Source organism: Primulina huaijiensis, chromosome 13 (assembly GCF_012295235.1).
Source record: "Primulina huaijiensis isolate GDHJ02 chromosome 13, ASM1229523v2, whole genome shotgun sequence".
NCBI lineage: Eukaryota > Viridiplantae > Streptophyta > Magnoliopsida > Lamiales > Gesneriaceae > Primulina > Primulina huaijiensis.
The window spans coordinates 15,646,301-15,661,384 of NC_133318.1; the positions used below are offsets into that span (position 1 = coordinate 15,646,301).

General features: G+C 37.1%; 2 protein-coding genes across 2 annotated transcripts; both read right to left on the bottom strand.

The window, feature by feature from the left end:
• Nucleotides 1-908: 908 nt before the first annotated feature.
• On the bottom strand, nucleotides 909-1,870 carry LOC140991837 (EG45-like domain containing protein). The gene is made up of 3 exons (XM_073461995.1): nucleotides 1,679-1,870; nucleotides 1,167-1,446; nucleotides 909-1,048 (listed from the first exon to the last, which is right to left on the bottom strand). Exons 1-3 carry the CDS (start codon nucleotides 1,779-1,781, stop codon nucleotides 1,042-1,044), a joined length of 390 nt encoding a protein of 129 aa, XP_073318096.1. The 5' UTR covers nucleotides 1,782-1,870; the 3' UTR covers nucleotides 909-1,041.
• Nucleotides 1,871-9,874: 8,004 nt separating this feature from the next.
• On the bottom strand, nucleotides 9,875-12,346 carry LOC140991261 (uncharacterized). Its single transcript, XM_073461194.1, has 4 exons — nucleotides 11,428-12,346; nucleotides 10,651-11,385; nucleotides 9,999-10,360; nucleotides 9,875-9,913 (listed from the first exon to the last, which is right to left on the bottom strand). The coding sequence occupies exons 1-4, from the start codon at nucleotides 12,344-12,346 to the stop codon at nucleotides 9,875-9,877; spliced, it is 2,055 nt and encodes a 684-aa protein (XP_073317295.1).
• Nucleotides 12,347-15,084: the final 2,738 nt, after the last annotated feature.

Consider the following 15,084-nt stretch of genomic DNA (forward strand, 5'->3'; position numbering starts at 1 on the left):
CCTACTGTATAATACTACAAATTACGATATAAGAAACTTTTATACCGATATCGTAGCGAAATTTTCGGTATACCGATAAACTAGCATACCGATTATACTGAAATTGTACGATATACCGAGATTTCGGTATGGTATCGGTATATGTCGTTTTATACCCAATTAATTTTCAAGTTAGTGAGTATTGAAATTAATAAAAATAAAACTTTGATCGTCACTCGATCGATTTTTTAGAAATTTTTAATGTGTACGGTTCTTTGATATAACCGTGACTTAATTGAACTTTGACAGTTTTTAGCTTTGATTCATTTATTGACTTCGATTTTTTTGTAGAATCCAACCTCATCGATCACTACACTTATAAGTTCTCTTATATTTTCATTTATTGACTTCGATTTTTTGTAGAATCCAACCTCATCGATCACTACACTTATACATAGAAAATTCATATATGTTCTCTTTTTCCCTAAATGAACAATATACTAAATCATCAACTCCAAAAAAAATACAATACAATACAATACCCTAAATCGCAAACCATTTTCGAAATCCACAATCACATTTTTTTTATGTCGAATGTGTTCCTCTCTTGAATCATATAGGATACACTTGGGGAGATGGCCGGATTTGAAATTCATTGGTTTCAATTATAATTTTATTGTTTACAATTAAACAATTATCAAATCTTAAATCAACACATTACTTGTTTATACATTAATAGTAATACAAAGTAGAATAGATTTCAAATTCCACAATTATGGAGTGAACTTGAAATCCATAATAATTAACATGAAATATTATATAAATATGTAAGATGTAGATTTTAAGTTCATGGTATTACTTCATTAAACAATAAAAATACATTCAACTTTAATAATTTTGCACCAAGCGTCGGCTTAAATTTGGGCACATAAACAAGCAAATGTGATTATTAATTTTATTTATGAAGAAAGTATTACAAGGCGAAGACAGTACTGATTTCTATCTTCGGTCATTTATTCAACGTGCGGACATATATATTCGTTCTCTCTTATAACTTCCATATTATGACCTGCAATTTAATACAAAACGAATATCATCAATAAAAAATAAATAAACTCTGATCAAATTAAAATAAAGACAAATGATGATTATAACTATATTAGTATAGAATTAAATTAGCAGCTCACGGGGTATAATCGATTAGGATCTTTCCAGCGTTAAGGTCAGCGATTGTAGAGAAAGCTTCTTGAGAAAGGTCAAGCTGATTATCGACGCATCCCGGGCAAAGATCGACAATTTTAACCCGGACTACAGTACCGTCCTTGCATGGTTGTGGTACACCTAGATTGGTGCCACCGGTGCATCGGACGTTATAGTAATTTCCACATGCGGCACCATTGTTGTAAAGGGCTCTATTAGCAGCTGCTACCAGTACGCCCTGGTCCTGATATCCATAGCATGCAGATGCTGCAACCATTTGCTATAAAAAGTGAGTTCTACGAGTATACGGAGATTAAGATTTGAGTGAAAGATTCAGACGATCGACCGACAAAAAGTAGGAGAGGAAGAAATACTAAAAGATTACGAGTTGTTAATTAGATCAATTATTATGTTACGTCACTTCTACTCTATTGAAAGATTTTAAGACTGCCCAACATCCTAGCTATAAACAGAAAGAAACCGAGAAACAATTACTCACGAACATAAACAGTGTAGTAAGTTGCAGTTCCAGAGATGGCAGACGCCACTGAGATTAAACTAGCGGCGATTAGCGCCAAGATTATAACTCGTTCAATCGCCATAGGAAGATATATGAAATTTATGCTAGCTAGTTGTGTGTATATGTTTGATCTTACAGATATGTGGCAATGTTTTGTGTGCTAATACATAGAAATACTGTCCTATTTATAGCAAGTTCAGCTCGTGAAACCACCCAGTTAACAGTCCCCGCACGTTGTCTAGGTCTTTGTTTTTAAATTAATGAAAATATTAATTGTGAATTGCTTTGAATCAAACACCATGTTTCAATCACGTATGCTCGAAAAACTATATCTTGAAATTTAGTAAGTGGTCACATGTCATTCTGCATCTATAAACAAAGAGGCCTAATTAAAATTTTTTGGGGGTAACGAATTAGTGCATGATAGGGTCGCATATATGTTCAAAAGGCGTAGACGTCACATGATATATAGGAATTGCAGAATTAATAGGAAATTCTAGTATTATTAAGACATTTTATATATGATGTTCAATATTTTATAGTCTTCAATTTTTTTTATTTTTATAACTTGGGAACCAGCAGATGTTATCTTTCGGTGTGCTCTAATTAAACCCTCATATTAACGCAATAGCATGTAAATAATGTTAGTCAAGTAAACCAAACTGGATAAACCATGTATGACAAGCTCGTCTAAGAAGGTGTTGGTAGGAAAAATCGAATTCTTGACCACTTGTTATGGCATCAAACGTTCATTTACTCTACCAACTCGGACACCACTTTGAGGCAAATGATAAATTAGGTAAATGAACTTTATTTTGTTTATGCATGTATTCAAAACTTAAGAGTTGATTACGTACACATTTTTTCATTTTCATTTCCGTTTCCCTTTCGGGTTCATAGAATAAGCCGGTGCTATTCAATAGCAGCCTGCATGGTATGATATGAAAAGAAGAAAAAGCCACCAGTGCCCGAGCGCAGAATACTTTGCGTGTAGAATTCTCGGATGAAAAGGATTTGAAGAGGACTATTCAACTAGAATTTTCAGGTCTAGAATTGCGATTAAACTAAAATTTTCAAGTCTAGAATTGCACATCAAATCGCGGTGAAAATTCAACAACGAATGCCAAGAAAAGGGAGGGGGTGCACGTGTTATAAATTGGTACATATGTGTTGTGAGCGTACAAAAAAAAAAGAAGATAAAATGATAGATTATAAAATAAATCCTTTAAAAAAACCATCATTAGATGTCTGGTCAATTTTGTTAGATGAATATTATATCTGATCCGACCCATAAAAATATATCATTTTTATTTCAAAAATATTACTTTTCATTCAAATATGACTCGTTTCATAACAGACCTCCTCTTAATTCTTTATTTGAAATAAGGGCAAACTCATGAATATATTGTCACAAACTTATAATTTGCAGGCTTCCGTGGGATTGAGATTTACCTTATGTTGGAACATAGATCCAATTGTTACGCTTATATATAAATAATTATATGTTGTGCGTTGTCAAATAAAGTAGCCTATAAGGTTTAGGATTATTTGAGCTTTAAAATATATAATAAGGTGTGGTATTTAATGTGCAAGACTGGTGAGATTTTCTATTTGATTGATGAGCTTAAATAGAAAAACTACATATAAATATAGGATCATGGTCTCCGGATCACATGACGAATTCATTCTATGCAATATTCCATCAGCAGTTAGAGAGCGTGAGAGAAAATAAGACTCTTAAGGCAAATCGAGTTGATCTTGAAAGTCATATTATACAGATATCCAAATATATCAGTTATTATGCATTCAGATATGGTTCAACTTATCAATTTAAATTTTTTGATTATTTAACATGAGATCCTTGGATTTAGAGTTGTATAAAAGCCGTTCATGTCGAATCGTTGAGAATTTATTTTTGTTAATAAATTTTCACGAATTTGGTGAAAAAAATTTAGTTTTAAATTTAAAATATGAATAATATAATTGGTTTATTATATATGATTTTGGATTTGAATTTGAAATATGTTTTATGAATTAATATGATATATATTAATTAATTTTGGGTTCGGTAAATTGTTAATTTAGTTTGTCGATAGCTATTTAATGGAATTACTTCATAGATTAGATTTTATCTATATATGAAAAATGGTGGGATAATCAAGAAAAAGGAAATTTTGATATTCTGGAATCTTAAAATAAAAATAATCAGTTAAAGAAATTGATGTGTGCTTTGTTCAGGTAATTAAGTTTGACCCAATTTTATTAAATTTTTTTTCATTTGAATTAAGGTGTTAATTTTTTTCCTTGGGCTAACATTAATGATCCGAATATGATTTTATTGGAATTTTCAGAATCCTAGGGTTTGGCTCGGAGTATTTTGAACTTGGCTCATGAAATTAACTTTTTATTTTAGTGTGAAAATATATGGATGATAGAGGATATCAACATTTGACTTTGACCAAAAAAACTTAATTTTTATTTAAGAAAATAATCTATTTGGTTTATATTAAATTCAAATAATGGAATAGTTAAGGTATATATATTTTGAGATAAATTAATTGAAGCAACAAAGTAGCCAAAGTGACCTTTATTAAAGAAATTAATTTGTTTTGAAATATAAACGGTTTTTTGTGTGTAACATATGTGAATAATTAATCGACTCAAAAGAAGATAATTATTTAACATAATTATATTTCCACATATGGTAATAAATATGTGATGCTTATTCGGTTACCTATGAAGTGTAAATTAGCCCAAAAGAAAATTTATTGTTTGACATGTTTTTATTATCAATATTTGATTACTATAATAAGATATCACTTACAAATTAATATCGTATCAGATAAATATTAATGGAGTACCTGATATCTTGAGATGAGGATTTACCTTTATTTGAATTTATTGTTGCTGCCAACATCAACTATATTCTTATGTTAAAAATGGATCTGATTTCCAAGTTATGGAAAAGATAATATTTTGATAGTTTTTGGGATCTAAAGACTTTCTCTTCTACACCTGTGACAGATAAAAGTACTTCTAATGAAAAGAGAGATATGGAAAGATTAGAGAAATCAAATTTCAAGTGTGATGTTCAAAAAGAAAGACATTAAAGAATCATTAGTGCAATGTGTCTAAAGATATAACTACAATTAAGGATTTCCTTGAGGATATTGCAAAACAGGTTTGTCACTAATGAAAAGGGTGAATTTTTTATATGCTCTTAAGTCTAACTTCAATGAGATATAAATATAAAGAATTGAGGATGTAAGTTGCAGATATAGCACCTCAAAAGAAGACAAATGAATCGGAAAGTAGTATTTTTTTATGTGGAGCTTAAGGGAATAAGAAAATCATGTTTCTTAATTTGGTTTGTTCCGAGGTTAGTTTATTTTCTGTGTCTAGACACATGTGGTGGACAGATTTTGGTGTTCATATCAGTGTGGCTATGTAGGGTTCTTAATATTGTCGAACTCTAAATGATGATAGAATATTCATCTGTATGAGTGATGGCAAAACAACTGAAGTTGAAATAATTGAAAATTTTATATTATTGTTAAGCATTGGAATTTATTTGGATCTTGTTGAGATATTTATTGTACCATCTTCTAGATAGAATTTGAGTTTCATTCTGCTTTTAATAATCCGGTTTCTCTTGTTCATTTAGAATGAGAAATTTAATTTGTTTCAATATTCAAAATTGGATGGTTCCAGTTTTTTATCATGTTACAATAATCTTTATTCAATTGATACAATTGTTTTATTTAATGAATCACTGCAATTGAATTGATAAAGTACAAAGAGAAAATTAACAAGTGAGAATTAAGTTACATGAGGCACATGACAATATATCATATTTTCAAATAGAGAATAAAGAGACTTGTATGAAATGAAATTCTAAATCCTTTAAATTTCACATATCTTGATATTTGTGTTAACTGAATAAAAGAAAAACAAACCAATTAAAGGAGATTTGAAGCCAACATGAATTTGAACATATTAGACCTAATAAACATGATATTTGTGGGTTATTCTCTATGGTTTTTTGGAATGGTCAACAATATTTAGCAGTTGTTATAGATTATTATTATAGATATGGCTACTTATATCTCATTAATGGAAAAACACTATGGACTCCAATATATATCCTAAACAGAGTTATGAGGGGTAAAAGTTTTGTAATCCCACAATTAAGTCAATTTTTAAGTTAGAAAATGCTTAGTTCTTTGAGGATATTGATTTTGCATGGGAAGGTTGATGAGATAGGGTTTGAGATTTTTTATTTTGAAGAAAAATATATTGATATTCTCACATGTGTCATTTACATTGATTGGGATTCTATTTTTTGGCTTTGTTCAAAACACAATATAGTAAAACAATATCGAAGGACCTCTCATTCAAGAAAACAATCCAGAAGAACAAACTCTAACATCTCAATAACCTACGCGATTAAGGAAATCCACCTTAGAGAAGGAGAAGCGTAGCACCAGATGATTATATTGTAATTCTCTAAGAACATAAAATAAACATTGAAGTTCTAGAAACTGATTTAATAAATTTCTGTCAGCCCGTGGAATGTTCTAACTCACAAAAGTGATGCATTTCAAACAATAAATGGTATTTATGTTTCATCTCATCTCATTTGGTTTTGATATGAAATTGGTAGATGATTATGCATATCGTAAGGTCTATGGGAGACTGGGAGTAAATATATTTTGGGTATATATTGAATGTCACGCCCCGAAACTCGGGATTGACACCGACGTTGTTTAACAATCACCCGACCGATAACAACAAGCCTTTGTAGCACAGTATACATCAAACCAGTTTATAATTCATAATATAAACGTAACAACAACTGTCTTTACATTAACGAAATCCAAACGAAATAGTAATTAATGCGGAAGCGTCTTACAATTCATTAAATCGTAAAATTCGAAATAAAATCTATTACTAATCTTGCGAATCACCAGCCCCAAAATTGTTCAGACTCCTCATTCTCAACCTGTTCTTCGGACTTATCTGGGAAGGGAGAGTAAGGGGGATGAGTATTTTGGGAAATACTCAGTAAATGGGGGCGTTTTGAACACAACATAAAATTTTCCATCATTTTCGAAATTTACATATAAATACAGCATGCTTTTCATAATCTTAACATCATATCATAACATAATAACACTACGATTTTTCACCTTTAACGGTTTACTGACGTCAGTCCCTAAGTTTTAATCGTCTAAGGGGGCGAGACCATAAAACGGTTCTATCCCACCGTGAAAGGCCATATGTTGGAATTCCACACATTTCAGAGAATCTTCACAGTGTCAACACAAAAAACGTACCAAAATTTCATTAAAAAAACGTATAGACGGGAGACGGAGCTCGACCGAATTTTTAAAACCAAACCGAAATTTCATAGGCATAAAACCGAAATTTAAAATTTTAAAACAAGCACACTTACTGCGTTTATTGATGCTAAAAACGTAGGTGCTTGGCTTCTCGAAGTGGATCGTTCCTTACTCTTCACTCGGTGGCATTTCGGATTGGCTTTCTAGGACTGATTTTGAGTAGAACTTCGGCTAGGACAAGGTGTTGGAATTTCGAAATTTTCAGCTCTAGGATTTCAAAATTTGGGGTGGAGAATGAGTAGAGATGGTGTGGTATTTATAGGTGAGGGAGATGAATCTAAATATGGCACTAAAATCCTACCAAAATTTGCTCCAAATCTCTCAAAATTTGGCTCCAATCCCCTTGCTTAATTTCGAAAATATGGTTCCCTAATTTGTGAGATTTCTTGATCTCATGACCCTTGATTTGGCTTGAAAATATGGTGGCTAGACCCAACGGTTTTGGTGCAAAGTTTTGATGATTTCTTTCCAATTAATCAAGTATCTAATCCTCACAAAATCTTGGCATGTAATATGGTTGGATTTTCGAAAATTCCTAGCAAATAATCATGCCTTAATCCTTTTAATTTGCATGATACTCAAATCTTGCAAGACTCCCTTCCAAATTTTCGAAATTGCATGCCTTAATATGAATATTGTTGGCTTGATAATTAAGATTTTCAATAATAAAATATCCAATACAAGGATTTCGAATAAAAGAATCTTATGCTAATAAAATTTCCTTCCAAATATTAATTATTCCAAGATTTTCGGTTCTCACATCCATCCCTCCTTATGAGAAGTTTCGTCCTCGAAACTGGAGTTGGCTTGGTCTCCAAATATGTAGGGATATTCCTTTTGCATCTTCTCTTCAACTTCCCAAGTTGCTTCTCGCTCTGTGTGGTTGGACCACTGCACTTTGACGTAGGGAATGATGAGTCGTCTGGGGACTTGTTCCTTGGTGTCCACGATTCTGATAGGGACTTCTTCGTATTTCAGTCCTTCTCCCAAGTTTCCTTCGGTCAAGAGTGGTCCTACTTCCAATACGTGACTTGGGTCTGGAATGTACCTTCTCAGTTGGGATACGTGAAACACGTTGTGGATTTTTGACATGCTTGGTGGTAGTGCCAATCTGCATGCTAGCGTGCCCACTTTTTCCAAGATTTCGAATGGTCCAACATATCGAGGGTTCAGTTTCCTGGCCTTACTGAATCGGACAACTCCTCTCATAGGCGAGACTTTCACATAAGACTTCTTGCCCACGTTGAACTCTACAGGCCTTCTTTTAAGATCTGCCCAGCTCTTCTGTCGGTCTTGAGCTGTCTTGAGTTTTTCTCGGACAATTTTACCCTTTTCCACTGTCATATGTACTAGCTCGGGTCCCACCACGGATTTCTCTCCCACTTCATCCCAGTAAAGTGGTGACCGACATTTCCTTCCATAAAGAGCTTCGTATGGAGCCATTCCGATGCTGCTGTGATAGCTGTTGTTGTAAGCGAACTCAATTAAGGGTAGATGAGTGCTCCAGTTGCTACTGAATTCAAGGGTGCATGCCCTCAGCATATCCTCTAAGGTTTGTATGGTTCTCTCAGTTTGCCCATCGGTTTGCGGCTGATAGGCCGTACTTAGGGTCGCTTTCGTGCCCATGGCCTCTTGAAAGCTCTTCCAAAAGCGTGAGACGATCGGTCTCTATCAGATAGGATGCTCACTGGCACTCCATGCAGTCTCACAATATTATCCATGTACAGTGAAGCCAACTTTTCGAGATTGTAATTCATGCGGACGGGTAGGAAGTGTGCGGTCTTCGTGAGTCTATCGACGATCACCCATATACCGTCGTGGCTTTGCCTAGACTTTGGCAATCCTACCACAAAGTCCATGGAAATATGCTCCCATTTCCAATCGGGGATTTCCAGAGGTTGCAGTAACCCTCCAGGTCGCTGGTGTTCCGCTTTGACTTGCTGACATACTTGACATCTGGAGACGAATTCGGCTACATCTCTTTTCATGCCATTCCTCCAGAAATTATTCTTGAGATCCCTGTACATTTTCGTACTGCCTGGATGGATTGAGAATTTAGACTTGTGCGCCTCTGCCATTATCTCTTGGCGAAGGTTATCACTGTCGGGTACACACACTCTCCATTTCATCCACAAGATTCCTTTTTCATCAATCTGATGATCCTGAGATTTTCCGTTTCTGACTTGATCCTTAAGTTTGGTCAGTACTGAGTCTCGATCTTGGTTTAGCTTGACGGTCTCTTGCAGACATGGCTGGGCCGAAAGAGAAGCTAGAGTCACCTAGCCTAGGCCCTTCCAACTTAGCGCATCAGCCACTTTGTTTGCTTTCCCCGGATGGTAGCTTATGATCAAGTCATAGTCCTTCAGAAGTTCGATCCATCGTCTTTGCCTCATATTCAGCTCCTTTTGGGTGAACAAGTACTTGAGGCTCTGATGGTCCGTGAAGATTTCACATTTAGCACCATAGAGGTAGTGCCTCCAAATCTTTAAGGTGAAGACAACCGCTGCTAGTTCCAGATCGTGCGTAGGGTAGTTCTGCTCGTGCGGTTTCAATTGCCTTGATGCGTAGGCGATCTCTCTCCCTTCTTGCATGAGTACGCACCCTAGACCTTCCTTAGATACGTCACTGTAGATAGTGAAATCTTTATTTTCTGCGGGCAGGATCAATACTGGCGTGGATGCGAGTTTCTCTTTTAATGTCTGGAAACTCTTCTCACAACTTTCATTCCAGATGAATTTAGAATTCTTCTGTGTGAGTTTCGTCAGTGGTACGGCTATGGAGGAGAACCCTTCAACAAACTTTCGGTAGTAACCTGCCAATCCAAGGAAGCTCAATCCAAGGAAGCTTCAGATGTCGGTGGCGTTCTTAGGTCTCGACCACTCTGTAATTGCCTGTACCTTCCTTGGATCCACCGATACTCCTTCTCTCGAGATCACGTGCCCTAGAAATGACACACTCCTTAGCCAGAATTCACACTTGCTGAACTTAGCATAGAGCTTATTTTCTCTTAAGGTTTGTAGAGTAAGGTGAAGGTGCTCTTCATGGCTCGTCTCGTCAGGAGAATAGACGAGGATATCGTTGATGAATACCACTATGAACTGATCCAGGAATGGCTTGAATACTCTGTTCATCAGATCCATGAATGCTGCCGGTACGTTTGTCAGACCAAAAGGCATCACTGTTAATTCATAATGCCCATACCTGGTTCGAAAGGCTGTCTTGGGGATATCTTCAGCCCTGACCTTCAACTGGTGATAACCTGTCCTCAAATCCAGTTTAGAAAATACGGAAACTCCTTTAAGCTGATCAAACAGATCGTCTATCCGAGGTAGAGGGTATCTGTTCTTGATTGTGATCTTGTTTAGTTCTCTGTAGTCGATGCACAATCTCATACTCTCATCTTTCTTCTTAACGAAGAGTATTGGAGCTCCCCACGGGGACACACTCGGTCGAATTTCCTTTTATCTAGCAATTCTTGGAGTTGTTCTTTCAGCTCCTTGAGTTCGACTGGTGCCATTCTGTAAGGTGCTTTAGAGATTGGTGCAGCACCAGGGACCAAGTTGATTTCGAACTCAATTTCACGGTCCGGGACCGTCCCAGAGAGTTCTTCTGGAAAAATATCTGGGAACTCTCTCACTGTCGGGATGTCCTCCAGTTTCCGCTCGACTTCTTCTTTTATTTTGCTGACCATTGCTAGGTAGATGTCTTCTCCGGATTTCATGCCTCTCCAAGCTTGAGAGGCAGAAAGCAGTGACTTCCGCTCCTTGGATTTACCATGAAAAACGACTTCCTCCTGACCTGGGGTCCGGAGTTTGACTCTCTTTCCCTTACAATCTACTATCGCACTGTTTCTTGCTAACCAATCCATCCCTAAGATGATGTCAAAATTGACCATGATCAATTGTATCAGGTCAACACCAAAAATCTGCTCACCGATACTGATTATACAATCCCTGTAGATTTCGTCAGTTTCAATGGCCCTACTGGTAGGTGTGGCTATTCGAAAAGGTTCAGTTAGCTTATCAGGCTTACGTCCTAACTTCTTAGCAAACCTCTTAGACATAAAAGAGTGTGTGGCACCACAGTCAAATAACACATAAGCATGTACTGATTGAATTAGAATGGTACCTGACACGACTTCAGTTTCGTCGTCGGCCTCTTCCTGAATCATGGCAAAGACCCTGGCATTAGCTTTGTCCTCCTTTGGTTTACTAGGGCCTGTTCCCGCATTTGGCCTTGTTCCTCTGTTCGTCCCTGCTGGTCGGTTGGCGGCGGTAGGACACTCTGCAATTCTGTGCCCCGATTTCCCTTATACAAAGCATACACCGTTGGCCCTACGACATTCTCCCAGGTGTCGTAAGTGGCAAGTTGGGCAAGGCTTAATAGATTGGTAGTTAGTGGCAGGCGAAGGCCCTTTAGATGGTCCACTGGACTGGTTAGGCTTCTTGAAAGTCTGGCTGTCATGCGAGGACTGACTGTTCATAGGCCTTTTGTTTTTAAATTCCTTCTCCATGTGTTGTATATCAGTTTCAGCTCGGATAGCCTCGCCCATCAAGTTTGAAAAGTTCGTTGGTTGGTAGACTGCTAGGGCTGATTGAATCTTGCTGTTCAAACCCTTATTAAAGCGGTGCAATTTCAAAACTTCATCCGCCATGATTGTCGGAGCATAAGATCCTAGGACATTGAACTGGGAGGAGTATTCCACAACTGACATGTCTGGACCTTGACTGAAATTTTCAAACTCACTCAGTTTCTGCAGTCTGACCTCGGCTGGATAATACTGTTTCAGAAAAGCTTCTCTAAAATGCTGCCAAGTGATTGGTCCTGCAGCTGTCATGGTTGGTGAGATTGCTTCCCACCACTTGCCTGCTCTATCCTCCAGGAAAGGTACAACTACGTCCACTTTCAGTGCCTCTGGGACTTCCAACAGTCGCAGTTGAGTCTCCACACTTTTCAGCCAACTCTGGCTAACTTCAGGGTCGGCAGCGCCACTGAAAGTTGGACACCTGTTCTTGCGCAGTGATTCATAATGGAACTTGACTCCGTGCTGTGGTGGAGGTGGTGGTGGTTGATTGGCGTTCGGGTTCACTAACCCTTGCAGTGTCGTTGCCACGATCGTGGCTATGGCCATCAGGTCGGCCTGGTTAAGACTGAACCCAGGTGGCGGTCCATTGTCCTCTTCGTTGGCATTGTTGTTGTTTGCATAACGGGCATTACGATTTCGCCTTGGAGGTCTACCGGCCATTTCCTACAATTAAACGTTTCTAATAATTTTTTGCGCATAGCGACATGATTGAATAAATAAGTTATGCTGCAACAACTGAAGTTAATAAATAAACATAACTTTTATTAATTTTTGAATACGGAACAACTAAATGCAACAAATAGTACTGAATGGAAACAAATCGTATGGACTGAAATAAAATAGCAACAATGGAAATATAAACTCTTAGTACTAAGGAAAGGTCATCAAGGTACTCTAGTCCTCTATCTCTCCATCTCCTACGGCAGCTATAGGCTCATCTATCTTTATCGGCCTTTCCTCTTCCGGTTCCTCCTCTGGCTCTTCCTCTTGCAGTATCTCCACCATGTGGGTGAGCTGGGCATTCTCTTCCGTTAGCTGGGCCACTTGTGCCTTAAGTTCCTGTCTCTCCGCATCAGCCATGTCCATCTCGTCATTCCAATGTTGCTGATACTGCAGATGGTACTGTTTCTTATGCTTGATTTGGTCCTTTAGAACTTCAACTTGCTGGACCAGACGTTGGTTCACATAGGCAAGGCTGTTCATGGCATCACCTGAATTTTCCAGTCTCCTCTTACCTTTGGCATTCTGCTTTTTCTCTTCCTCCAACTCCTTGCGATAACACTCCACATCCTCTCGTAACTTTCCATGTTGATACTTGCACTGTTCTATGACATCTCTGAGGTCCATGTTATCGCTCCTAACTAGCTCACCCTGATAGATCGACTATGTAAGGCGGACATGAATCTCCTCTTTCTCAGCGGCTAAGGTCTCGATCTCCCTCTTCCTCTCACTCAGTCGGGCTCTAAGTTGCTGAATCTGACGGGACTGAAAGTGAAGGGCAAGCTCCTTCATACGAATGGCAGCTTGGGCATGGGTGCTGGGTCGCATGGGAGTAGATGAAGCTATTTCTTGAAATCAAAAAGGGAAATGCTCAGAATCATAAAGAGACAATATAGAACGAGGGACAATATGCAATATACATGTAATTTTCGAAAATATATAAATATTCTATTTTTTCCAAAAATGGAAAGTTTTGAGATAGACACATGGATTTGAAGCATATGTTGAGAAGATTCCAAAACAATTGACGGAATCGAATTCGGAATTTTCTACACAAAGTTATAGGGTCTACGAATATTTTCTAAAACGGCAAAAACAACGTTTCGGAGGCCTAAACGAAGGAATTTCGCGATTTCAGCCCCTACCTCACAACAAAGTGGTGAAAATCGCTCGTTGGGCCGTTTCGGAGGGGATAGCATTAGCCGATTCTTGAAATCTCACCAAAAATTTTTCCGAAAATTTTTCGTCCCCAGCCGGATTATGAACCTGGCGGCTCTGATACCACTTAAATGTCATGCCCCGAAACTCGAGATTGACACCGGCGTTGTTTAACAATCACACGGTCGATAACAACAAGCTTTTGTAGCACAGTATACACCAAACCAGTTTATAATTCATAATATAAACGTAACAACAACTGTCTTTACATTAACAAAATCCAAACGAAATAGTAATTAATGCGGAAGCGTCTTACAATTCATTAAATTGTAAAATTCGAAATAAAATCTATTACTAATCTTGCGAATCACCAGCCCCAAAATTGTTTAGACTCCTCATCCTCAACCTGTTCTTCGGACTTATCTGGGAGGGGAGAGTAAGGGGGATGGGTATTTTGGGAAATACTCAGTAAATGGGGGCGTTTTGAACACAACATAAAATTTTCCATCATTTTCGAAATTTACATATAAATACAGCATGCTTTTCATAATCTTAACATCATATCATAACATAATAACACTGCGATTTTTCACCTTTAACGGTTTACTGACGTCAGTCCCTAAGTTTTAATCGTCTAAGGGGGCGAGGCCATAAAACGGTTCTATCCCACCGTGAAGGGCCATATGTTGGAATTCCACACATTTCAGGGAATCTTCACAGTGTCAACACAAAAAACGTACCAAAATTTCATTAAAAAAACGTATAGACGGGAGACGGAGCTCGACCGAATTTTTAAAACCAAACCGAAATTTCATATGCATAAAACTGAAATTTAAAATTTTAAAACAAGCCCACTTACTGCGTTTATTGATGCTAAAAACGTAGGTGCTTGGCTTTTCGAAGTGGATCGTTCCTTACTCTTAACTCGACGGCATTTCGGCATGGCTTTCTAGGACGGATTTTGAGTAGAACTTCGGCTAGGACAAGGTGCTGGAATTTTGAAATTTTCAGCTCTAGGATTTCGAAATTTGGGGGTGGAGAATGAGTAGAGATGGTGTGGTATTTATAGGTGAGGGAGATGGATCTAAATTTGGCACTAAAATCCTACCAAAATTTGCTCCAAATCTCTCAAAATTTGGCTCCAATCCCCTTGCTTAATTTCGAAAATATGGTTCCCTAATTTGTGAGATTTCTTGATCTCATGACCCTTGATTTGGCTTGAAAATATGGTGGCTAGATCCAATGGTTTTGGTACAAAGTTTTAATGATTTCCTTCCAATTAATCAAGCATCTAATCCTCACAAAATCTTGGAATGTAATATGGTTGGATTTTTGAAAATTCCTAGCAAATAATCATGCGTTAATCCTTTTAATTTGCATGATACTCAAATCTTGCAAGACTCCCTTCCAAATTTTCGAAATTGCATGCCTTAATATGAATATTGTTGGCTTGATAATTAAGATTTTCAATAATAAAATCTCCAATACAAGGATTTCAAATAAAAGAATCTTATGCTAAT